At 45.0% G+C, this 24,389-nt stretch overlaps 1 protein-coding gene across 2 annotated transcripts in view; it reads left to right on the plus strand.

Moving 5' to 3' along the window:
• The window catches only part of RAB11FIP3 (RAB11 family interacting protein 3), a 77,296-nt gene that overhangs the window by 45,306 nt on the left and 7,601 nt on the right, over positions 1-24,389 (plus strand). Inside the window, exons 4-10 of one of the 2 annotated variants that reach the window (XM_066576515.1) lie at positions 4,749-4,903; positions 8,890-9,066; positions 12,229-12,369; positions 14,041-14,076; positions 14,376-14,463; positions 23,014-23,117; positions 23,217-23,357. In XM_066576515.1, the coding sequence (XP_066432612.1) occupies positions 4,749-4,903; positions 8,890-9,066; positions 12,229-12,369; positions 14,041-14,076; positions 14,376-14,463; positions 23,014-23,117; positions 23,217-23,357 (842 nt within the window). The remainder of the gene's footprint in view (positions 1-4,748; positions 4,904-8,889; positions 9,067-12,228; positions 12,370-14,040; positions 14,077-14,375; positions 14,464-23,013; positions 23,118-23,216; positions 23,358-24,389) is intronic. The other variant, XM_066576516.1, reaches the window with a different exon arrangement.

Here is a 24,389-nt window from a genome sequence, read left to right on the forward strand (position 1 = left end):
GCTCCCTCTGATGGATGTTTCCACATATGCAATTTGAAGGGATACGTTTAGCGTATGCGCTGGGAGCTTTACACAAAGGGAACACTGCAAATTCAGTGTGAATAGACCAAAATAGTGGGGTCCTGAGAGCTCCCTTCTAGTAATTCACAGCTGAGGGTCTCTTAAAGGGGTTTTCCAACCTCGGAGACTTTACAGCATAACTACAGGACATAAGACCCTGATGGGTATGGGTCCCACCTGTGGGATCCGCATCCATGTTAAGTTTTGTCCTCCCTTACAGTATATGCAGTGGTTGAGATTACAGAAACAGCCAATCAGGTTGTGTTACATTTTTTCCGCAACTCCCATAGAAGTCTATGGGAGTCACCAAAACAGCATAGCAGAACGAGCTGCGCTTTTCCACAGTGTGCGAGTTACGGAAATGTTGTAAGATAGCCCGCTTATACTCAGACGGAGAAACATTCCTATTCTGACCATGATTGGCCAAGATTAACATTGCCTTTTTTGTGACTTGCTGTAGAGAGTAAGGCTCCAGCGAATCCCGTTAGTCAAGTGATCGCATCGTTCATGTGCTGCCGACAGCGATGATTTTAGGTGCCCTCAGCATTGGAACAGTATGGCGGAATGAACGATCGCTCATCACTGATGCATCTTGAATCTGCCATGCGAAAATGGAAACATTAGCGCCAATCAAGCCGTGTAAATGGAGCCTTAACAGCCTAGACTCCAGCTTGATACATTGTAGCAAACCCTTAGATATGAGAGTTACTATGTTTTATCCTCTGATAGCAAACGGAGGTGAGGAATTGAAACACAAAGTTTGTAAGAAAGTTTTGGAACTTTTCATTGTACGATACGAGGATGGTTGTATCCGTGGTGCTATATATCTATATACTCAGGAGGCTGCGGTCTGTCCAGCAGGTATCGCTCTGTACTGGAGGAGTTAAGTACAGGAGGAGTGTACCTGGGTGCACGTGACACCGGACAGGTTTGTCCCCTCCCAGTTCAAAGAGACGCTGCTCCAAGTTGCAAGGTCAGAAACAGCAGCCACTTTCTTCTCCACAGTCGCTTCCTGGCCTTCCGAGCTGTTAGTCATCCTTCCCAATTAGTCTCTCCAGCACAGCGGATAGTTCTGTTCTGCCCGGGAATGCCATGCTGGTACAAGAAGGGCAGGCACTTGGCCCTGTGAGGATGGCACTACAGGTGAGTCACCCAGGAAGGGGCACCTGCGCTGTTTCGTATACACAGCTGTTGCCGGTATAGTATAGATGCGCGCACATAGCACCAGTCGTGTGTAAATACGTTTTTTTGTTACTCTGTATCAGCCTGGGTATGTGACATAACATTTACATAGGCTGTCTGTATTCAGTATTACACATAACAAATTCAGCTCTGCTACATCTTTATCATTTCTCCAACATAATGTAATACGCTTGACGAAAGTCCTATGTAAATCCATAGGCAACATCCTGTGAAATCGCATAATCAACTCTGCTACATCTGCATGCACAGTAATTTGTGGGGGCTTGCATCTAAAAACTTTAACCCTTGACCAGGCTCACGATTATTGTATTGGGGAATGTTCACATGGCAGAATCTGATTTGGATTTCGCCTCTATAAACGGCGGCAGAAATGTGTAGCTGAGCCGTGGATTTCTCCCGTGGCTATGGAAGTCCACGGCTGCGGATCAGCATGTGGATGTAGCCTTTTTCAATGAGCGTGTTCATGCATGGATTTCCCAACGGGGATTCTGTATGGAATCTGCGTCAAGAAGTGACATCAATTTTTTTTTTCCGCACGTGGGCTTCAAATCCTGCGCCAAAACAATCAAGCGTGGTTTAGCTGCAGCAACGGGTATTGATGTTGGTCCCTGCTGCCTGCATAGCACCATGTGCATGTATGTGCCCCCTACTGTGCAGGTAGCTGGGACAAACGCTGCGCCTTGCTGCTATCATTGAACCAGCAGTGGAGGCATGACTGCCCCCTGGTGGGCTCTCATTGGGGTAAAGGGGTTCTCTGGTCAACAGACGATTTTTACTTTTTTTTTTTAATTATAGGTGCAAATGGGTTAAAATAAGAAAAGTAGTGATACTTGCCCATCCTCTGCCCCGGCGATCTAGCACTACAGCCCCGTGGTCCTCTCAGTCTTTGTTGTGGAATGACTACCACTTGTTGCTGCAGCCAATCAGAGGCCGCAGTGGAGGTGTGTTGCAGTTCTCATGGCATCATGGCTCGCAGCATCTCAGTAGTGATGCCAGGAGAACGGCACCTGACCGCTGGGGCCTCTGATTGGCTGCAGAGGTCATGTGGTAGCTGTTCCATAACAAAGACCACGATGACCACGTGGTTGCAGCGCTGGATTACCAGGAGAGAGGACGGGTAAGTAACACTGCTTGTGCTATTTTAACACATTTGCACCTAGAATTAAAAACAAAGAAAATTCTCCGGCAACCGGACAACCGCTTTATGTAACTTTAAGATGACACTCTGGCAGTGACGGTTGTGGGGGGGATGGTTTTATGCTGGCACTGTGGGGGGTAATGTGGTGGTGATGGTTGTGGGGGCACTTTGGCAGTCAGGGGGAACTGTGGCAGCTCAGGGTTTGTGTGTTGGGGTATTGTGGCAATAATGATTGGGGGCCACTATGGTGGTCTGGGTTTTGTGGGGGTCACAGTGGCAGGTTGGGGTTTGCCTGTGGAGGGCAGTTAAGGTTTTGTAGGGTGCTGTGGCAGTCACTGTTGTATGCTCAATGGGAATGGTTTGGGGGTCACATCCTATACTTTAAGGAGCAAGGACACCATACATATTATATAAGACAAGTATGAGCTATTTAAAATGGGGGAATCTGCATTGTCCGGGCTGATCAGTACCCCAAGACGCTGTCAGGTTGTGGTTGGGGGAAGCATCACACAGCAGTATTAGTGTTATTGTGTCCGCTGCTGGGAGAAGATCTGGTTGCACTGGGATTAAATGTCTCGTAGAAAACTCCTCTAGCAAATGTTCAGAGATCTGTGGATTACCTCACTGCTCAGAGATCAGTGGCCAGTCTATAGTCCTGGATGTATACAGGTATATGCTGCGCACCACTGTGCGGCCATCTTTCCCCCTGAAGCGCTCGCGTCCAGAAATGCTTGTGAGGGTTATCACTATATGCCACCAGCGGTCAGTTCTTCGCTCGTAAGACAAGTGACAATGGAGTATGGACATTGCTGTTGTCACTTGTTACCAGGGGCATTTGTAGGTAAGGGACACGCCGGGCATTATATGCTGATGGGCACCATAATGAATAGTTGCTATGGGGGATTCTGGGTTCTTTAATGCAGTTTCCTTTTAAGGACCTCCTCAGTAGATTACAAACACTGAAATGACATAATAAATGAGCAGCTTCTCACTCAGTGTAAACAGGCAGTTGTTCATCTTTGAAGGACTGCCTGTTCACAATGAAGGGAGGCGGCCGGAAGAGATCTGAACGACTATCGCTCCTGCGTGAAAGCACAGGAACGATAAGTCTTGGGATGGCTAAAACTCTGCCCATCGGCAGCAGCCAATGGCCGCACAGTGTTTCCAGAATTATCTGCAAGATCATGCGGCCATTGGCTGCAGCAGGTGGGCAGAGTTTCCTTTTAGGGTTTCTCTCTGCAGTGGCCTGGTATGGTATTGCCTGGATACTTCCCATTCACTACAATGGAGGCTAGGCCATCGATCGTTAAAAGCTGAACAAGCCCTTTAAATGGTCTTTCTGAAACTGTTCATGGGATAGGTCATTAATGTTAGATCAGTGAGGATCCTGATTCTCAGGACTCCCAACTGATCAGCTGACTGAAGGGAATGAGACTGAGCTGCAGTACCAGGCACAGCCCCTACAAAAGTTACAGCGCTATGCCTGCTAAATAGTGAAGGAAATATGGCTCACGCCAGAGCACTAACCCACTTCAGTTAATTGATTCATTAGGATGCTGTAAGTCAGCCCCCACCAATCTGATATGGATGTTCTATCCTTATCATAGGTCATCAATATCAAAGTGCCAGAAAGCACCTTTAAATGGCAGTTGTATACATTTGTCTTCAGGAAGCTCCCTCTAGTGGTGGCTGCAGGTGGAAAATATTTTATCATCTAATGCAGGGAATTTGAAGGGAATACATCAGAAAAATGTATTTCACTATCAGAGATGGGGATTGGAGTTGTGTTACTTTTTCATCCCACAAGTAACACGATAGTTGGGCACACGCAAACAATATGAGTCTTATCCCTGAGGTTGGAGGTCCCTCTGTAATATACCGCCTTCCTATAGTATTGTGTATAGGTTATGGAGGTTTTGACTAGTGGACAGGGTATCGTTGTCTCCTCCTGAGCACTGAACTTTGTTCTGATAAGGTTTACGCTGAGTAAGAGCATCCTACAAGGCCAGGAAGGGCAGCGAGAGCCTTATCCTTCCGAGCGCTTGTTGCCGTTCCGCTGACTGAGGACACAGACCTCTCGCTGCTCGGGGAACTATTAACAAGCCTCCGGCACAAAATGTTTTAATAGTAAACCCAACTCTGTTAATCCCATTACCTATAAAGACTCTACAGGAGTTGGGAAGAAGACTTGTTGTACCAGACTAGCGGAAATCAACTCTTTCATTGCCTGGGAGTTAATGAGATGTCTTTCCCCTTCGGTAAGGTAGGAAGAGTCAGTGGGAGAGGATCAGGGCAATGTGTTACATTAGTAGTTGCGGTGACAGATTTCTCCTGTGTTTCCTGACAGGTTACGGAGGTGACGGACAGCGCCTATGTGGGTTCAGAGAGCGCCTACAGCGAGTGTGAGACCTTCACTGATGAAGATACCGGAGGCTTAGCTGCGCAGGAAGACCCTGAGACTGAAGGAGATGGGGCAGGGTCTCGTGGACATGCACCAGCCACGTAAGAGCAATTACACATTTAAAAAAAAAAAAATTGCGCTCAGAAGGATTTGGTGAAAATTATGGTTTTGTAGCAAAGAAACGTCTGCAGAACTAGTGACGGAATGTTTACTGTGGATTCTCGCTAAAAGGGCTCATTCACATGTGCGTATTTGCGCAGTGTATTACTTCCACAATACGCTGTACAGGATCCCCATTGATTTACATTGGGGTATTCAGACAAGCATATTTTTCATGCTACTCTTCCAATTTTAGTGCTTTTTACGGGCAAAATAGACCATTGAGGTCAATGGACCTGCGTAAATACACAGTGAATGCGCAGGAAGCCCGAGGATTTTAACATCTAAACAATGGGCCCTTCTGCTGGTTTTTTTTTTTGTGCGCGTAAAAACGCTGCGCATTTATGTGCGCAAAAAGTACGCAGAGAAGCCTAAAAGCACAGGAAATATACAGCTTTTGGCCACATAAATGCCTTGTGTATTACGCGCCCGAAAGCCGCATAGGCTTGTATGAATGAGCCCTAAGGGTCCAGCCATGCGGAGTGCAGATTCTACCACAGTTTTTGTTGTATCTGCAGCAAAATGTACATGAAAATGCACTGCAACTAATTGGCATCCTAAGGGTGTGTTCACATGGTGTAATTGACGATGCGGAAAATGCACGGATACGCATCAAAATACGCGTCCAACCTGGCGTCGCATATTGTGAGGTTTTTTTTTTTTAGTCCCATTGGTTGCAAAGCCAAAATCAAAGATAAGCTATCATATGTACAATCATTCATCACCCATGCATTCTCAATCAGCTTTTGTGAAGGACAGGTAAACGGATGCCAATCTCATTGATCAGTGCTAGTCATCCAGCTGAAGTCAAGCCATGTAAAACTACCCTTGGTGCTAGTACGCCGCAGCGCTTCCCTGCCACAAAACTCGGGCAAAGCTCCGCTGTTTGCGCCTGACTCCTAGACTCCTCATGTTGTTTGAATTGACAAGCCTAGGTTCCGGCCTCAATCAGCGTTTCTCCGCCTGTGTTTTGCGGCGTAAAAACACTGTGTGTGCTAGCAAACTGTGCAAATTGTTCCACTTAAAGAGGTTTTCCAGGAAAATACCATTAACGGCGTATCCTAAATAGTTGATCACTGAGATCCGCCACTCGAGACCCCGGCTGATCGAGTGCCCGCAATCAGCACCACGATACACAGGGATCAGAGTGGAAGCCGCTGCTCCGAACCCTGCTTTAGTGGTCTGCGCTTGTAACTGCAGGCGTAGCTTCCATTAAAATCAGTGAGCGCTTCACTTGCAAATAGCAGCACAGCTACTACATAGGGGCCGGGGCAGCAACTTCCGCTCTGACCCCTGTGTATTGCGATGCTGACAGCAGGCGCCTAATCAACCAGAGACTTGAGTGGTGGACCGCAGCCAATCAACTATTGATGACCTGCCATTATAATATATAAAGCATTCGATAGTGGGCAGTGAGCGTACCTTTAGGCACCGATGAAGGCAAAGGGGGTAGGGCCGAAATAGCTATCCTGGGTTAAACTTCTGTATACCACTCCCAAGGCTTGTATCCTGGTAAATGGGAGATTGACACCAGAATTACAACTAGGTAGAGGCAGGGATGCCCATTTTCACCACTGCTATTTGGTGATAGAACCACTGGTGATCCAGATAAGGTCCCATGAGGGCATTTGGGGATTGAAACGTGAGCTTTCAGAGAAGATAATCACATTATATGCTGACTACATGCTTCCCTTCTGGAGTACTCCTGTAAGGTGTCGGAGCCCCCTATTATGGTTAGAACTTACAATTAACTGGGCTAGTCAGTTGTTATGCTAGTTGATATAGTAGAACTAGACCTTACTAGCCTCCAGGTTCCTTGGATGGTTTCCTCCTCCTTTAAATATTGGGTTGACAAGGGTCATCCTGTATTCTGGAAATCTATATATCTTGCCACTTCTTCCCAAATTCCAACAGATATGAGATGTATGGTGTAAATTGCCCTTGTCTGCAGTGGGGAGAGCAAATCTAATCAAAATGGTGTGGATGCCATCGTTCTATTATTTACACATTTCACAGATTAGCAGACCACAGCGGATGTTCTACAAGGTTAACAGTCTTATTTTAGAGAGCTTATTTGAGACAAACAAACCTCCTCGGATAAAGTTGGAAACACTACAACTGCCAAAAGTTGAAGGTGCTTTAGCAGTTCCCAACCCCTATTTATACTATCTAGCCTCCCAACTGCAGCATGTAAGGGTCGGATTGAATAGATGGAGTTTTAATTTACTTAATTTAGTTATTTTAATTTACTTAAATACTAAATAAACGCCATTCATTTATTTGAGGCATTAAAGGCTGGTAAGTTTAAATGTGCTCACCACAGATTGGCCACTCTACACCTTACTATATGGGGGAAGGTAAGGATGATGATGATGGGGGGATGGGATATACACCAATTTGGGGAGTCCCTTGGTTAGCTGAACCTAACCGGCTTTGATCTGCGGAGTAGGGCTGGCCTAGAACGCCTTGTGCAATTAGTATGGGCAGAAAGTATTAGATCACTTGATCAGCTCCAAGTTTGAGCTTCCGCATCCGCAGTTCTATGAAGATCTGCAATTTATGCTTTTTGAGCAAAGACCCTTATCATGCCATTTTCAGGTGACATGATTGACCCCAGCAGAACTCGTATATAATGCAAGTTCAGCAGCAGGATGATATAATCATCTGCTGAATACATTTATTGAAGCGTCGCCCTCTGCTTCGAAAAAAAAAAGTGGGAGGGGAACATGGGTCCTACTAATAGTGATAACTTGGGAATATACTGCAGGAGTTCTACATGAGGCACACCGTGTATCCTATCTCTATATGATCCATAGGGTATATAGAACTCCAGGAGTTTTATATGACACTGGGGTGCGAGATACCATTATGTAATTGTGGGAAAATACATGCTGCGGGCCTTCTTCATATGTTGTGGATGTGTCCCAAGTCAGGGTGCTTTCACAGCTTCGCTGGGGATTCCGCTTTCCTGTTCCATTCGAGGAGCAGGAAAGGGGAATCCCCATGGCCGAATGGTTTCATCTCTGGACAGAAGCGAATAACGCCGGGTGGACCCCAATGACTATAATCGTGGGACTGGCGTGCTTAGCTCTGGTTAGAGAGAGAGTAGGACTGGGCTGAGTGGGAGCGCTGCGCTAGTTGCACTGACTGCACATACAGCATCGGGTCTGTTAACCCTTTCCAATCCACTGTCTGACATCTAAAGACATTCTGATTGAAGGCTGTACAGCTCCGACGTCGGAAGACATCCGGCAGGGTATTCTTACTGTATATTGCTGGCCGCTCTGTTGTCGGAGGCCTCTCCAGCAGGTCACATACCACAGTACTGGCTCTAGCCAGCAGATGGCGCCATTGTGTACTGGCAGAAAGAGAAAGCCCCCTAGGAAACCCTGAATCCAAGATTGGATTGCAAAGGGTTAATGGTGTCTATAATATATGCAGGATATTTTTGGAGTATAAGATGTGGGGCACGGCTGCGGAGATAAAGGACAAACACAACAGGAGTGCATAGAAAGTGGATTTCAAGCCTTTTATTGAGTATCTGTAGAGCAGCTTTTCATCCTATGTGTATTGATGGGGTAATAGGATACCATAAAACACTTGAGGCGGGGGGGGGGGGGGGGGTGTTTTGGTTTGGTTAATTATATGTTCATTGAAAGAGCCATAAAAAAAATATTCAAGCAAAAACAAATACTATTGCTGACCTATTTAAAGGATCCGTCAGCAGTAATATATTTGATACTAGAGCTACTGTCAGTACTTTGACAATAGATTATAATGGCCAACGCTTACAAGGCTGAAGCCTGTCGCTGAGGAGCAACTAACTACATTTTTGCTGCTATTTGACAAATGGCTATACTGGACTGATTGAGAATGATGCTTACGGCGCCCCCTCTCTTGTGCACCCCTTCTGTATTGTCTGTTGCAGCCCTGAGGGATTGGAGCTGTCCCTGTGTGACATCTCGGGGGTCGCAGTCACTGGACAGGAGGAACAGTTTGAAGATTTTGGCGAAGGAGCAGAGCCGGACCTGTTCAACAGCCACTGTGAGGAAGAGCAGGAGAGCTTCACCCAGACGACAAACGCCTCCCAGCGTCTCCCCTCCAGGTGCGGTTATAGCCATTAATAACTCAGAGGACGTTACAAGTTCTGAAGACCGCGCAGGAACTTGCCGCAGCTTGTCAGATTCTGGCACAGTCTGTTCTACTACAGCACATATATCAAACACAAGGCCCGCAGGCCGAATCCGGCCCACCGCATCATTTTATGTGTCCCACTTGCCGTGTATTAAACCTTAAAAGGGTTATCCAGGATGCGCTGGGGTCAGAGCGGAAGCGCTGCTCCGACTCCTGTGTGGTGGCCGGCGCTTGTAAGTGCAGTCACAGCTCTCATTGAAATTAATAGGACACCAGCCTGCAGTTACAAGCACAGGTCCCATTGATTTCAGTGAGAGCTGCACTTGAAATTCCGAGTGCCGGCCGCTACACAGGTCAGAGCAGCACTTCCACTCTGACTCCCATGTATATCGGTGGGCGCTGCCTGGATAACCCCTTTTAAAGAATTCTACTCACCCCACCTGCAGCTCCAGGTTAGCAGCGCAGTGCAGAGTTTATGAGCGCTGTTGACTGCACCAATGTGAGAGGTCAGTGGTCGCAGACTCGGCAGCGGCTAGATCCAGAACTGCAGGCAGGGTGACTGTAAAATCTGTAAGCTTGCTGTATGGCCAGAGGCCAATAGGAAGGTTGCTATTGGCTTCTGGCCTGGCAGCATCATTGAGGCTACTATGAGGGTCACTGTTACTACTGGGGATTATAGGGGACACTTACTTCTGGGACCACTATGGAGGTCTCTCTCACTATTGAGGCCACTATGGGGTCACTATTACTAGTGGAACCACTATGGAGGTCACTGTTACTACTGAGGCCACTATAGGGTCACTGTTACTACTGGGACCACTATGAGGTCACTGTTACTACTGGACCACTGTGGGGTCACTGTTACTACTACGGCCACTGTGGGAGTCATTATTACTACTGGGACCACTATCGGGGCATTGTTACTACTGGGCTACAAAAATACTAAAATTTAGGAAGGCAAAGTTCAAACCGCTTAGAAGTGCCCTTGACCTTTTTGGCTGGGACCATCTTAAATACTTAGTGAGCGGTTCATACCCCGGAATAAAGGGTTAGGAATAGGAGAAAACCAATGCTGCTTAATAAAGACGTAAAGGGGGCAATAAACAAAAAGAAAGTGTTTAAATTACCAAAAGAAGGCAGTGTAGAAGCGCTAACAACCTTTAATCCTTTCCAATCCACTGTCTGACATCTGAAGACATTCTGATTAAAGTCTGTACAGCTCTGATGTCGGAAAACGTCCGGCAGGGTAATCTTACTGTATATCACTGGCCCCTCTGTTGTCAGGGGGCCTCTCCAGCATGTCCCACACCGCGGTACTGGCTCTTCTCAGCAGATAGCGTCATTGTATAATGGCAAAAAGAGAAAGCTCCCCTAGGAAACCCTGAATCCACAATTGGATTGCAAAGGGTTAAGGAAAAATATAAATGATGTAAAAAGCAAATAAAAGCATCAAATTGGTGACAAAGAGACTCATTGCCAAAGTGAGTAAAACTAACTCTAAACTGTTCAACAACTATATAAATGGAAATACTGAAAATGTTGGCCCTTTAAAAAATAATGTAGAAAGAGGATGAGGAGAAAGCAAATCGGCATTAAGTAGGCTTTTCCCCAGCGTATTCACAGAGAAAAATAAAATGTCAGGTGAAATGCAGTGTGATAAAGTAAACTCTACACTAAATGTCTCCAGTCTAATGTCCCATTTAGATGGGACAACAGTTGTCTAAACAACTGCATGAGTGCTGACGTCACCGCTAGGTTGTTAGCGCTTGTGCAGAGTATTTAGACCAGCAGATCGCCACTGGGTTCTTGCTGGCGTCTCGCTCAGCACTTCACATTCTTTGTTAAGCGCTGAGTGGAGAGCGTTTACACTCAGCGAGAAGTAAGCGATTCAGCAGTGATTTTAATGCTGGCTGAAAGTGAGTGACCAACAAACTGTAAATGAATAGTACACGATGACTGTATATTTCGACTAATGATTATCGTTGAAATTCATTCTTTTGATCGAATTTTGCCCAATTAATCATCCCGTGTAAATGTCCCTTAACCCAGGGGTAAGTGCAGAGCCGCCTTAAAAGAATTACAAAAGACAAATCGATGGGTCCTGATGGCATACACTTCTGGGTTTTTGAGGAATTAAAGGGGTTGTCCCGCGGCAGCAAGTGGGTCTATACACTTCTGTATGGCCATATTAATGCACTTTGTAATGTACATTGTGCATTAATTATGAGCCATACAGAAGTTATCAGAAGTTATTCACTTACCTGTTTCGTTGCTAGCGTCCTCGTTTCCATGGAGCCGACTAATTTTTGGCGTCTAATGGCCAAATTAGCCGCGTTTGCGCAGTCCGGGTCTTCTTCTTTTCTCAATGGGGCCGCTCGTGCAGGATGCCGGCTCCGTGTAGCTCCGCCCCGTCACGTGCCGATTCCAGCCAATCAGGAGGCTGGAATCGGCAATGGACCGCACAGAAGCCCTGCGGTCCACCGAGGGAGAAGATCCCGGCGGCCATCTTCAACCGGTAAGTAAGAAGTCACCGGAGCGCGGGGATTCAGGTAAGTGCTGTGCGTTTTTTTTTTTTAAGTCCCTGCATCGGGGATGTCTCGCGCCGAACGGGGGGGGGGTTGGAAAAAAAAAACCACGTTTCGGCGTGGGACAACCCCTTTAGGTAATGTGATAGACAGACCCTTGTTTCTTATACTTAAAGGGGTTTTCCCATGACTTAAATTTGCTTCACAGCCACTCTGTAATTCCTGGTGGTTGCTGACCAGGCCATGTGACTTCTGCAGCCAATCACTGCCTATAGAAGGTCACTGCTGTGGCCAATGATTGACTGCAGCAGTCACAGGTCCTGGTCAGCAGCAACCAGGAACCCCTTTAAGGGGGCAGAAGTCTGTTCCATTGGATTGGCGCATAGCAAATGTGTTGCCAATATTCAAAAAGGGGTCAAAAAGCGAACCTGAAAACTACAGGCCGGTAAGTCTTACTTCTACTGTCGGTAAAATGTTTCAGGTGTTTCTAAGAGAAAAGTAAACTAATATGTGATATGATGAGTGAGTAACCTTTTGTATGTGATCTGTGTCCATTGAATAATATATAGCATTCCTTGTGATTTACATAACCTTTACATCCCCTATAGTGGTGCACCTGTGTCAGAGCGCCAACTTTTGGCACCACCACCTTGCCCAGGCCTAGGGGGGCTGTACTGCAGCCAGTGTCACAAACATATCAACCGTCTGGAAGATCTGTCCACCCGTCTTCGATACCTCGAGATGGACAGGTGACATTGCACGCCCGTTACCCACAAGGGACAGGGGAAGGTGTTATATTAATGGAGACTCTTATACAAGGATGTGTTCTAAACTCACTACTAGGATCCAGTCCAACAAAATGGCCTATTCAAGCTGCTTGGATGGATCTTCTGGTCAGGATAGAAGATCTCTATCACACATTTGATATGAAGGAAGGGAAGTGACAGACACTTTGAGTACCCTCTAACGGCACTCAAGGGGTTGCCATTTCTTTAGTCCCCTGCCATTGATTTAAGTGAATCCCCTCCCAAAAAATCTCATTAGCTCTTCCTGGTGGAGCTGCATGATAACCAATATGGCTGATTCTGTAGGGTTTTCAGCCATTTTTCACAGAGCAATCCACAATAAAGCAAGGGGTAAAATATCATTGCAATCCCCAAAACGTAAGGGTTTTTCCATGTAAATACTAATGATCCTCAGGATAGGTCATCAATAGTTGATCGTCTGGGGTTCGTGGCTTGGAACCAGGACGATCAGCTGATTGGAGTCCGCTGGCAGCGCCACAACACACTGGGTACGGAGATAGCTCCAACTCCTGTTTAGTGGCCGGCACTAGTAATTGAAGGCACAGCTGTCATTTAAATTCAGTGACAGCTATGCCTGTGTATTGTGGCGCTGTCAGCGGGCGCCCAATCAGCTGATCGGCCAAGGTCCCAAGTAGCGGGCCCCAGCCGATCAACTATTGATAAGCTATCTTCAGGATAGGTCATCAGTAGCATTTGCATGGAAAGCCCCATTTAAATCTTTCTGCTTATAAGAAAATTGGGTGACAACCAATATAGCTCCTCTAGTGATTGCCACACAGCTTTCCCAGAATCCAATTTCCCAGAGATCAGACTCCAATATTGCTTTATAGTTAAGAGAAATTTAATTTTCAGGGTTATGGAAAAAGCTGGGTGATGACCATTGTACAGGCTATAGTGGCTGCCATATTGGTTGTCACTCACTTTTATTAGTAACAGACAAAATCAGAGAGTCCCCCACATATCCCTCTAGTTTTGAGAGATGTCCCTCTTGTAAAGGGTCTCCATGGCACCTCTCCCTGTCCCGTCTTGGCTGGGCTTGCTGTGCATGTATGTAACATTGCATGTGGAGCGGTTTTGCTTTGTTAGCTTCATCACCTGAGATGTAGGGGGCGCTATACTCACTATAGGTGATGCATATGATGTGGTTTAGGACGGTCCTTCACCAACCCTATATAATTCTTGCTGGCTCCCAGTGCAAGAGATGACAACATAATGGACAGTGGAGCTGGGGGTGCGGGGCAGCGCTGTGGTTGGACATACTTCTCTCTTGTTATTTCCTGGGGCAGGAAGCTAGAATCACCCCAGCTCTCCTGATAGAGAGATCCCAGAGCTCATTAACCCTCGCCTCTCCCCAGCTATCTGCAATATCAGCATTTTCCCTTCCACCTGTCACTCAGCATTTCCTCTCCCGATGCACTAACCCGCCGTGCACAGGACATCCGTGTTGCATTCGCGACTCTGGGCTTTGCATGCTATTGGTGTTTCAGTTCATTCTTGCTTCCATGTGTGAAGTGTTATCGCTGGGGTTTCCCTCCCCTTTTTTTCTTAATACTTCCCTTCTAGTCGTATTTTCCACTCTCACTTATTTCGATTTGTCTTTTGTTTGCATTGCAGCCCAGACAAGAGGACTTCAAGCAGAAAGGAGGCACGGTGAGTGATACATCAAATGCTCTAATGTTAATGTCGCATGCTGGCGCAGTAATGTGGATGTAAATGGAGGAGTCCTAGAGTGAGTCACTAGTTATGTGGGGGTAAGTGGAGCAATGCTCTGCAGGACGTGAGCTTATGGTGGTTGTGTCAGAAGAAAACTGCGCAGAGAAGAAAGCTGCGTCCGAAGAACTGGAATATTTTACAACAAGGCAACTGGTTGCAGATCAGAAAATACGGACATTTGGCGGGATGTGTGTTATCTCCATATATTAGTATTTATTCTTGTCTTTTGTCTCTAGGAGGCTTCATCACACTGGATTTCTAGAAGACCAAGGAGAACAGCCGCTCACAAACATGTCTTGCGATGACACTGATCTCATTGATAAGGTAGTACAATCATTTCAAGACTGTCTTAAAGCGACCCTGGAAAAACAAAGATGGCCACACCGGTTCTCTGACTGACTGTTGCACTATGGGAATAGTATGCATTGGCAGTCTAAGACACTACACGCTGTTCTCACCGGCCAGTGCTGCTCAGATGGGCAGAACTGATTAATCAAAGTAGGTGTAGCGTCTAATGACATAGTGTACATCAGTCAGAGAAGTGAAACATCCATCTTTATTTCGAATGGCGTGGAGGGTCACTTTAAAGGAAGTCTGTCAAGTCCATTTAACACATGCAAGTTACCAATACATGTGATGTGCCAGTAGCAGATGAATCTAACTCTATCTTTATCGTGCTCAGTGCTTTCATTCACCGAAAATACGGTTTTCCACGTTTCCAACGTAGTATGGAAATCACTCGAACCGTCCAATAGGCGGCTCCGGCTCAACTGCATAACTTGTCTGGACTGATTTCCCCTCCATACAGTCAACGATGCCAACACTGCTGTTGATTGAAGTTCCTAGCTGCCATAAGCTGGTGGCGCCATGCATAACTGAAAGATTGCGCCAACACCGCACTTCCTGCTTTGGCACATGCACGGTGATGTCCGTTTGTCTCTTCTGTCGACTTCATGATGTCACGCATGTGTGCAGAAGCAGAAAGTGCGCACATTTTTCATTTTACTCGCAGGATTTGCAGCTCAAGGGAGATGAAGATGTCAGTCAACAGCATTGGGGCGAGGTTGAGCGCATGGAGGAGGAGAGAACCTGGTCAAGTCACGCGTGAAGCGTGGAAAAAATTATTTTGGGGAAAATAAAAGCAATGCGCAAGATAAAAAAGAAGGGTGAGGGTATTTTTACACTGAAAAAAATCGCTGAAATTAGTGATTTTTACCAATAGCTGTCCCCTGCAAAAATAGGACCTGACAGGGTGCTGAGCAAGAAATCGCTCATTAGTCGCTAGTCTCTTTATTTCAGCTTACTGAAACAAAATGACTTGTGATCTAATTCTCAGGCAGTGTAAACAGGCAGTCATTCATTCATGAAGACTGCCTGTTTTTTTTTTACGGAATCCCATTTTTATTGAAATTTTCAACAGGCACGAATAACCGGTATGGTTCCACTCACGTGAATACAGAGGAAGTAATGAAAGAGAACACAATACATGCTGGTTGATAAAAAAGGATCATTGCAATCGACATAAGAGAAAGTTACCAATCAGAGACAAAAGTACCAAGCCCTGCTAGTACTTGATATCCTTTAACCCAAAGTAGGCAGGAAAAAATCCTTGCAAGACGTTCCCCTTCACAAGACACTATGCCAAAAAACATATAAGTAAAAAATGGCATCAAACTACCTCGTAATACTGAACATAAGAGGTAACTGCGCTGGGAATTGTGGAGCGACACAAGAGGAGGGGCAGAAAGCAAGATGGAATAGTAGGAAAACTATTGAGAGAGAGAGTGAAGAGGAAAAAAAAAAAGGAGGGGGGTAGGTAGTAGGATAAAAGTACCCATCATTGCCGCATGAGCTGGCCCGCGATATAACTAGCTGCAATGAGGTGGTGATCCTGAATCGGCTCTTAGTGTAATTAGCTGAAGTGAGATATTGATCCAATTCTACATTTGAACTGGAAGCGATCCGACGGGAACACGTGCCATAAAACTGTTCGTGTTTATCATTATCTTCTGCTGTAAGTTCTTCCATTAGCATCAGATAATTAAGTTCAGAAGCTTGGGAGAGTCTGTGAGGTCCTCCAGTATCTAGGGATAATGGAACGGGCTGCAGTCAGGAAATATATCGGAGACCTTTCTTTGCCACTGAAATCGGACCAGGGATAGCAGAGAATAAAGCAAGTTGAGGCGAACTGATCATTTCCCTCCTGTAACTCAAATGTATAGTGCAAAGATAGCTTTCCAGAGGGCAACTTCACCAAATGTGAGATTTATTGCCCAGAAGAGATATAGAGGAGTGCCGGTACCCTGTACCAGTAAAGCCCCATTTACACAGCCCAATGATCGCTCAAAGATCACTCAAACGACAGCTCTAGTGACAGCTTTGAGCGATCATTTTGTATAAATTGGTAAGTAGCTACTCAACTACTTAAGAGCAATTAAGTGTGCAGATGAAGCCTTAGCTGAACGCAGTTAAAGGGGTTCTGTCAGCAAAATAAAAAAAATTATACTCCCCTCTATCCTGCCCTGCATCACTTTACAGTCTAAGAAAAGTTGAAAAAAAGCAAAGCATACTCGCCTAATGCCGTTGTTCTTGGTGCCTCCATTGCGAAGGGGCCGAGTGCAGGGTCATCTTCAGCGGCGCATGCGCGCTCCCGCCGTCCTGGCCACGTCTAACCCCTGCCATCCACGGAGAATTGACGGTGAGTGCGCATGCGCGCCGGGAAGGGGGACGCATGCGCACTCGCGTTGACTCTCCCAAGGACAGCAGACGTTAGATGCAGCCTGGCCAATCAGTGGGCGACGCGTCACTTGTGACACGTCGACCACGGTCCCGGGCGGCAGTACTTGCTGTCCGGCAGTGGTCGGAACAGAGGCGGAAGCTGGCACTTTGCCAGTTTCTGCCCTGTGATCGGACGGCTGCCGGAGGGAGAGGAGAAGACCTGCAGGATCCCGGTAACCAGACCTGTACAGCACAGGTGAGTATAATTTTTTTAATTTTTCTAACAGAACCCCTTTAATAGCCCGAGGGCTCTTATCTGCATTCAGATCCTTTGTTCTCCACTTGGAAACAGGGAAAGCAATGCTATCAGCTCGCCCTGTGGAGGACTGCTGATAAGGCTGAAGGATGATTTTTAGGTTGGACTGAATTTAACGATCAGCCAGCATTGCACGAAACATGCACGATGGGCGCACATTTAGACACAACGATTATCGCTAAAACAATCGCCTTTTAGCGTTTTTTTTTGGGGGGGGGGGGTTTAATCGCTCTGTGTAGATAGGCCTCTAGGAAGAATCTTATAATTTTGTTTTTCTTATGCTAAGCCCAATTCTTTCTCTCTAGAATTTGTGAAATGGGGAGAGCACTGATAGAGGATTGTTGGAGAACGGAATATAGTTGAGAGAGAACCTGTCGTAAAGGGACATCCAGAACCAGCAGCTCTTCAAAAGAGGTTTTAGGATAATGTAATTTAGCAGAGTTATGTACAAGCTTAGCGAATGACCGTAGTTGCATGTAAGCAAACTACTCAACTGGACACTCTGGGCAGGACTCGCGCATCTTCCCAAAAGATTTAAGGCTCCTTTAACGTATAACGAGTGTCCGGCAAACGATGCCCGACACTCATCCCCATGTATATTAGCTGCCTAGCTGTTATTGCTGGATTGCTCACAGGGCAGCCAGCAGGGGGCTGGGGCGGCTGGAGGAGAGTTCTCTGCCTGCTCTCCCTTGCCCCTCTCCATTCACTGTAAGCAGCGTCCGTTCACTACTACTGCTGTTTACACCAAATGATGTGGTGTTTGGATTTTAAGCTGCTTTAAAGTGAACGACAGGACAATTCTCGTTCAGTTTCTGCATGCTTTTACATGGGACGATTATCGTTTAAAACCCCACAGGAGCACAGGGGGTTTTGAACAACCAGAACGATAATCGTCTTGTGTAAAAGGGCCTTTAGTCACTCCTGTAAAGGAGATAACCTGATTCAGAAAAGGGAGCTCATCAATGGTGTATTTAAAAAACAAAAGCAACAAAAAAACGGTTTACCAAATGCGGGCATAAAATCGGTGTTATCAGACGAGGGGTGGGTTGATGGGCCTAGAGTATTAGAATTTTTTGTGAAAATCTTTCCCCCATACATCTAAAGTATATCTAGTTAGATCTGGCAAATCAGAGTTCCTAGGGGACAATCCACACCATGTCCAATTAAGAGAGCGCAGTGCCTTTGGAGCAATAGAGGCCCGTCCCACCCCCTAATTTAGGCCTCTGAAGGATCTCCACTGTTATTCGTGGTCTAGTGTTACCCAAAACAAATTTGCTGATGTGAGTTGTTTAAAAAAAGCATGCTGGGAATAAAATTGAGACAGCTTGAAATATGTACAAAACTCGCTGGAGAATGTCCATTTTGATAAACATTAATCTGCCCAAACTGGGATAAAACTCTACGGTCATAGGATTTCAAATCTGATATTATCTGATTCAATAACTGGATGTAGTCGGATGCGTAGAGGTTAGTGGCCGGGCTCGTCATCTAATCCCCCAGGTATTTAACAGATGTGGAGATCCATTTAATAGAGAATCCATTTAATAGAGAGGCCCTGAATGATGTGTCTGGATAACGAAACAATCAGGGCTTCTGTTTTAGAGTAATTTAGTTTGAAATATTGCTTAAATTCTTTAATCAAGATTGGGAAGGAAATGCTAGGATCAGAAATATATAGAAGATCGTCAGCATACCATGCTAATTTATATTGATGCCCCCCCCCCCCATGTTTATACTGTGAAAATGGGTTGATCAGGGAAATACGGTGTATATAGTGTATCTTAACTTTAGTAAAGCATTTGACAAAGTATCTCATACCATACTTATTGAAAAAATGACCAAATATGGGATTGACAAGGCAACTGTTAGGTGGATTCACAACTGGCAGATCGTACTTAAAGAGTGGTCATAAATGGCTGCACATCCAAATGGAAGAATGTATCAAGTGGGATACCGCAAGACTTCATCCTAGGCCCAGTGTTGTTCAACATTTTTAGAAATGATCTTGAGAAGGAAATTGATGGGAAACTGATCAAATTTGCCGATGACACAAAGCTAGGAGAGATAGCTAACACTAGCGAAAAGAGAGTATTCAAAAAGATCTAGAAAAGCTTGCATGGTGGAAAGCGACTAACAATGGTATTTAACAAGGAGGAATGCAAAGTTTTACATTTGGGCAAGAAAAATGAAGAAAGCACATACAGAATGGGAGGACTTGGGCTAAGCAGCACATGTGAAAAAGACTTGGGTATACTAATAGATCATAGACTGAACATGAGTCAACAATGTGATGCAGCAGCCAAAAAGGTAAACACAATTCTGGGATGTATTAAGAGAAGCAAAGAGTCTAGATCACGTGAGGCAATTATCCCCCTCTACTCTTCCTTAGTCAGACCTCATCTGGAATACTGTGTCCAGTTCTGGGCACCCCACTTTAAAAAAGACACAGACAAACTGGAGCAAGTTTGGAGAAGAGCTACCAAGATGGTGAGCGGTCTGCAAATCATGTCCTATAAGGAACAGTTAGAGGATCTGGAAATGTCTAGCTTGCAAAAAAGAAAGCTGAGAGGAGACTTAATAGCTGTCTACAAATATCTGAAGGGCTGTCACAGTGCAGAGGGATCAGCGCTATTGTCATTTGCACAAGGAAAGACTAGAAGCAATGGGATGAAACTGAGAGGGAGTAGACAAACATTAGATATTAGACAGAGTGGTCCGATCAATGAGTTGAACGGGTTACCACAGGAGGTGGTGAGTTCTCCTTCAATGGAAGTGTTCAAACAAAAGCTGGACAAACATCTCCCTGGGATGATTTAGTGAATCCTGCATTGAGCTGAGTGTTGGACCCGATGACCCTGGAGGTCCCTTCCGACTTTACCATTCTATGAAAATCTGGGTTATTTCGCATAGCATTAGTGAGGTGTTCTATAGCAATGCCGTATATTAATGCGGAGGGTTGGCAGCCTTGTCTGGTGCCATTTACATATCTGCGAGGGTTCCGAAACAATCCCATTGACTCTCACCCTGGCAGTAGGGGTTCTGTGTAAGGAAAAGATCTGTTAAAGCATGAAAGGGGCTATTCCCATTTGTCACAAGGCACTCTGTAAGAATGACCAGTTGACCCTGTCAAACTTTTCAGCATCCATAGATACAAGGGCTGCGGAATATGTTGGCGCTATACAACTAAAGATTATTATTCTAATTTCTAGGCAAGTGGGGAGATTCTTCTTTTGAATCTAGTGTAACAACAGCAAAGTTTTGTTGGTATTATCTCTAGCTTTTCGGCGTTTGACAAAGCCAACCTGGTCGTCAGAAATATATTTGGGTAGTTTAAAGATGCCAGACACAACGCTAACAGTTTTGAGAAGATTTTGCTATCCATATTAATCAATTATAAGATGGGCTTATAATTGGAACAATAAGAAGGGTCTTTCCCAGGTTTGGGGAGAACAGTACTGTGTGCCTCCAAGGAGGGTGTGTGAACACCTTGGTATCAGAAATGGAATGAAAGCTCTAGTTAGAAACGGCGTCAATTGAGGAGTAAAGGTTTTGTAAAACCTATTAGAGTCGTCAGGCCCAGGACTCTTACTAGGGGGAAAGATTGGATGGCTTCTTCAACTTCAGACTCGTTGAAAGGAAGTTCTAATGAGTCTATATTATTCTGCTTAAGCACAATAATGGAGGTGGACTCAACATAAGAGTATCCATTTAGATGAATCACTGGTAGTCATACCATGTAAAGGGCCCTTTAGTTGTTAGAGAGACGTATAATATCACCTGAATTCTTCTATTATTTGCAATGGATCATGAATATCTATATTGTTGCACCCCTTTATCTTAGATATATACACTGCTGGCGCCCTCAGGTGTATAAAATCTGCCAAGGACCTCCCAGATTTATTTGCAAATTCATAGCTGTGCTTCCTACCAATCTCACAGCGGCACATAGCTCTTAACCCTTTATGGATGCGGAGCTTTTTTTTTGTTTTTTCCTCCCCATATTTAAAAAAAAAGAAAAGCAAAACTCTTATTTATCCACCGACGTCGCTGTCAGCGCTTGTTTTTTGCAGGATGAGTTGTATTTTTCAATGGTACTATATAATGTACAAAAAAAGAAAAATTACGCCATCTTTTGGAGAGTCTTGTTTCTACGGCGTACACACTGCAGCAAAAATGACATAACTCTGTCAGTACGATTACTACAATACAAAATTATTTATATAGTTTTTGAGTCTTTTTGCTATACCTCTTTTAAAAAAATAAAAGATCTTTGGGAAAACAAATAAAATTATTTTCTGCTGCTTTCTTCTGACACCCATAACTTAAAACAAAAAATTGACATAGTTGTATGATGGCTCATTGTCTGCGGGACGTCCTGTAGTTTCTATTCCTATCATTTTGGAGTACATATGACTTTTTGATCGCTTTTTCTTACATTTCTACTTTGAGACGGGCTCGCCAGAAAAGCAGGGTAAATAATGCGTTACTTTGATAGGTCTGACTTTTATGACTGCAGCAATACTAAATTATGTTTTGGGGATTTTATTTAGTTTTTTAAATCTAAATATGGTAAAAGGATGGGGGGCTAACTTTTATTACCTTTTTTATTTATCCTTTTTTTTTTAGTAATTAATAGAAACTTTTTAAAATGGATTTTTGCCATTTTTTTTTTGTAGTCCCCATAGGGGACATGAACATGTGATGGTACCATATTATTACATCATACCGTGATCTTACAGGTACTGTATCAATCCATGCCACAGGCATGGCTGTATAGGCAACCTGCAGTGGCAGCCCTAGGGCTTACAGAAGGGCCTCTGAACTGCAATCAGGGCATTTAAATGCTGCTGTCAGAATTGAAGGCAGGATTTAAAGAGTTAACAACCGCAATCCGCTGGAGTGCTAATCGCTGCTGTTGTGGGCCAAAGTCATCTGTTAAAAAAAAAAAAAGACACCGCATTGTATGGAGCGGGATCGACTCCCGATCACCTTCCATACAAACCCCAAACCTCCATGACGTAACTGTACATCATGGAGCATTAATGGGTTAAGCGGCAACAATCTAAATTTCCCTTCTTGTTTCCTCCAGACCACTGGATTAATACAACATTTATGGAGGGATTACATTTCTGTAATCTTTTGGGAAAATCTAGTAATTTGAAAAGCCTGCTCCTTCTTGAGGTGAACAACTGCCTGTTCACAGTGAACGGAGGTGGGCAGGCAGAAGAGGTCTTCTTCGTTCTTCGCTTCCATTTACTAAACGACTATCACTCCTGTGTGATGCAAGAGGACCAACACTTGTCCCGTCTAAAAGTACCCTTCGATACATATATTAGTACATCGTATGTAGTGATGACTTGGAGATGCTAAAAGGACATAGCCGACTTCCTTTAGAGAATTTTGTGGGCAGAGACATTTAGGCTGGGTTCCCACGGGATGGAAATCTCATGGAATGTCCGCAGCGGAACCGCCTGAACATTCTGCAGCAGAAAGGCTGCTTCAAAACCTACGCCATTTGGTGCGGGTTTGAGGTTGCTTGTCCGCTTGTATTCCGTTGCGGGAATCAATGCCCATAGAGAGAGCCCGCGGCAGAAATGGCGATACAATTGACATGTTGTGGATTTGAATTCCGCACCACATGTCAGTTTCCACTTTGCTGCTTTGTTTCAGGCTTAAGAATGTGTGCAGAATTTCCATGTTGAAATTCTGCCCCGTGTGAGCCCAGCCTTAGTCTGCTATCATAGTTATTCATTCTTAGTTTGTTAGGCTTCCTTCTCATGGGTGTACAGAAGAGACCCTTTTTAGCGGATTCTTTATTCTGTACATCATATACCCTACAGGTTCTGTACCTGGAACAGCGGGTGAGTGAACTCGAGAGAGACGCTGCCATGACCGGGGAACAGCAAAATCGCCTTAGACAGGAGAACCTGCATCTATTACATAGGTGAGCTACTTAACATAGGAGCCTCTGCCTCTAGCAATCGGCCATCCCCATTTTTGACACTTTATGTTCTTTCTTGACTTCTTTCTTTCTTATGAACAGGGCCCACGCACTTGAGGAGCAGCTGAAAGATCAGGAAGTACGATCAGATGAGGTGCAGAGTGAGGAGACACGAAAACACAGAGATGAGCTTCGAAAGATGGAGCGTGACCGAGGCTTCCGCTTGAGCAGTTTGAAGGCCAGGTACACATTAAGAGGGGTTTTAAAAAAACTGCAAAGTTGGTTCAGATAACAGCACAAGGCGATCATAAGAAGTATTTATAACTTGGCTGATCCATTGGATAATGAATGGGCAAAGGGCAAAAGTATCATTTAAAGGGGTTGCCCAGGATTAGGCAAACATGGCTGCTTTTATTCGGGAACATCAAAACACCTGTCCACAAGTTGTGTGTGGTATTGTAGCCGTCTGCAGTATCCCATATTACCTGCGGACGGGTGCTGTGCTGTTCCTGGAAGGAAGCAGCCATGTTAGTCTAATCTGTTAACTTAGTTAAGACAACATGTTGTAAATGTGCGGAATGTGGTCCTGGTCTTTAATCCCATGCCATTGTAGATGTACGGTGTGGAGTTAAAGCTCCTGCAGTCTAGCAGGAGTAGGTCAGGTTCTCGCTGTCTGAGACTGAAGTAGTTTACAACTGCTTCCGTAACTTTTGATAAGTCTCATTAGACCCGGTGATCATGGTGTCCGCTGGCATGGCAGAGCTGTTAGTAGACCCAGATCTCCTTTGTCAGTGACTAATGTCACCACAGGGGGCTGTTTTTCCATATGCAAGTTACAGTGGAAAGCGGCAAAATAAAAAAAAACATTAATAAAGTGCTCATCTGGTTCCAAGATGAACTTCTGTCCAGGAAATGGAGGGGGCGGGGGGCATTTGTCCTCTGCGCCAAGAAAACTATTGAAATCTGCTTCTATATTTGCGCTGCAAATAAGTTATGTACCCCTAACCACACCTAATACCAAATGCAGTATTTACCACATAAAAAAAGGGCCTCATACAGCTACGTTAGTGGAAAAAATAAAAACCGTAATAGCTGCTGAAATGCAGAGGCACAAAAACAAAAAAAAAAGGTCATTAAGGGGTTAACACTGGTATGTTCATCATATCCCAGCCAAATCTTTGGCTCCTTAGAAGCCATTCACACAGGAACAATTATAGCTCAAAATTCGTTCGATTGAACGAAATTGAGCAGTAATCGTTTACTATTTGTTCACGT

Source organism: Eleutherodactylus coqui, chromosome 8 (genome assembly GCF_035609145.1).
Source record: "Eleutherodactylus coqui strain aEleCoq1 chromosome 8, aEleCoq1.hap1, whole genome shotgun sequence".
Taxonomy (NCBI): Eukaryota; Metazoa; Chordata; class Amphibia; order Anura; family Eleutherodactylidae; genus Eleutherodactylus; species Eleutherodactylus coqui.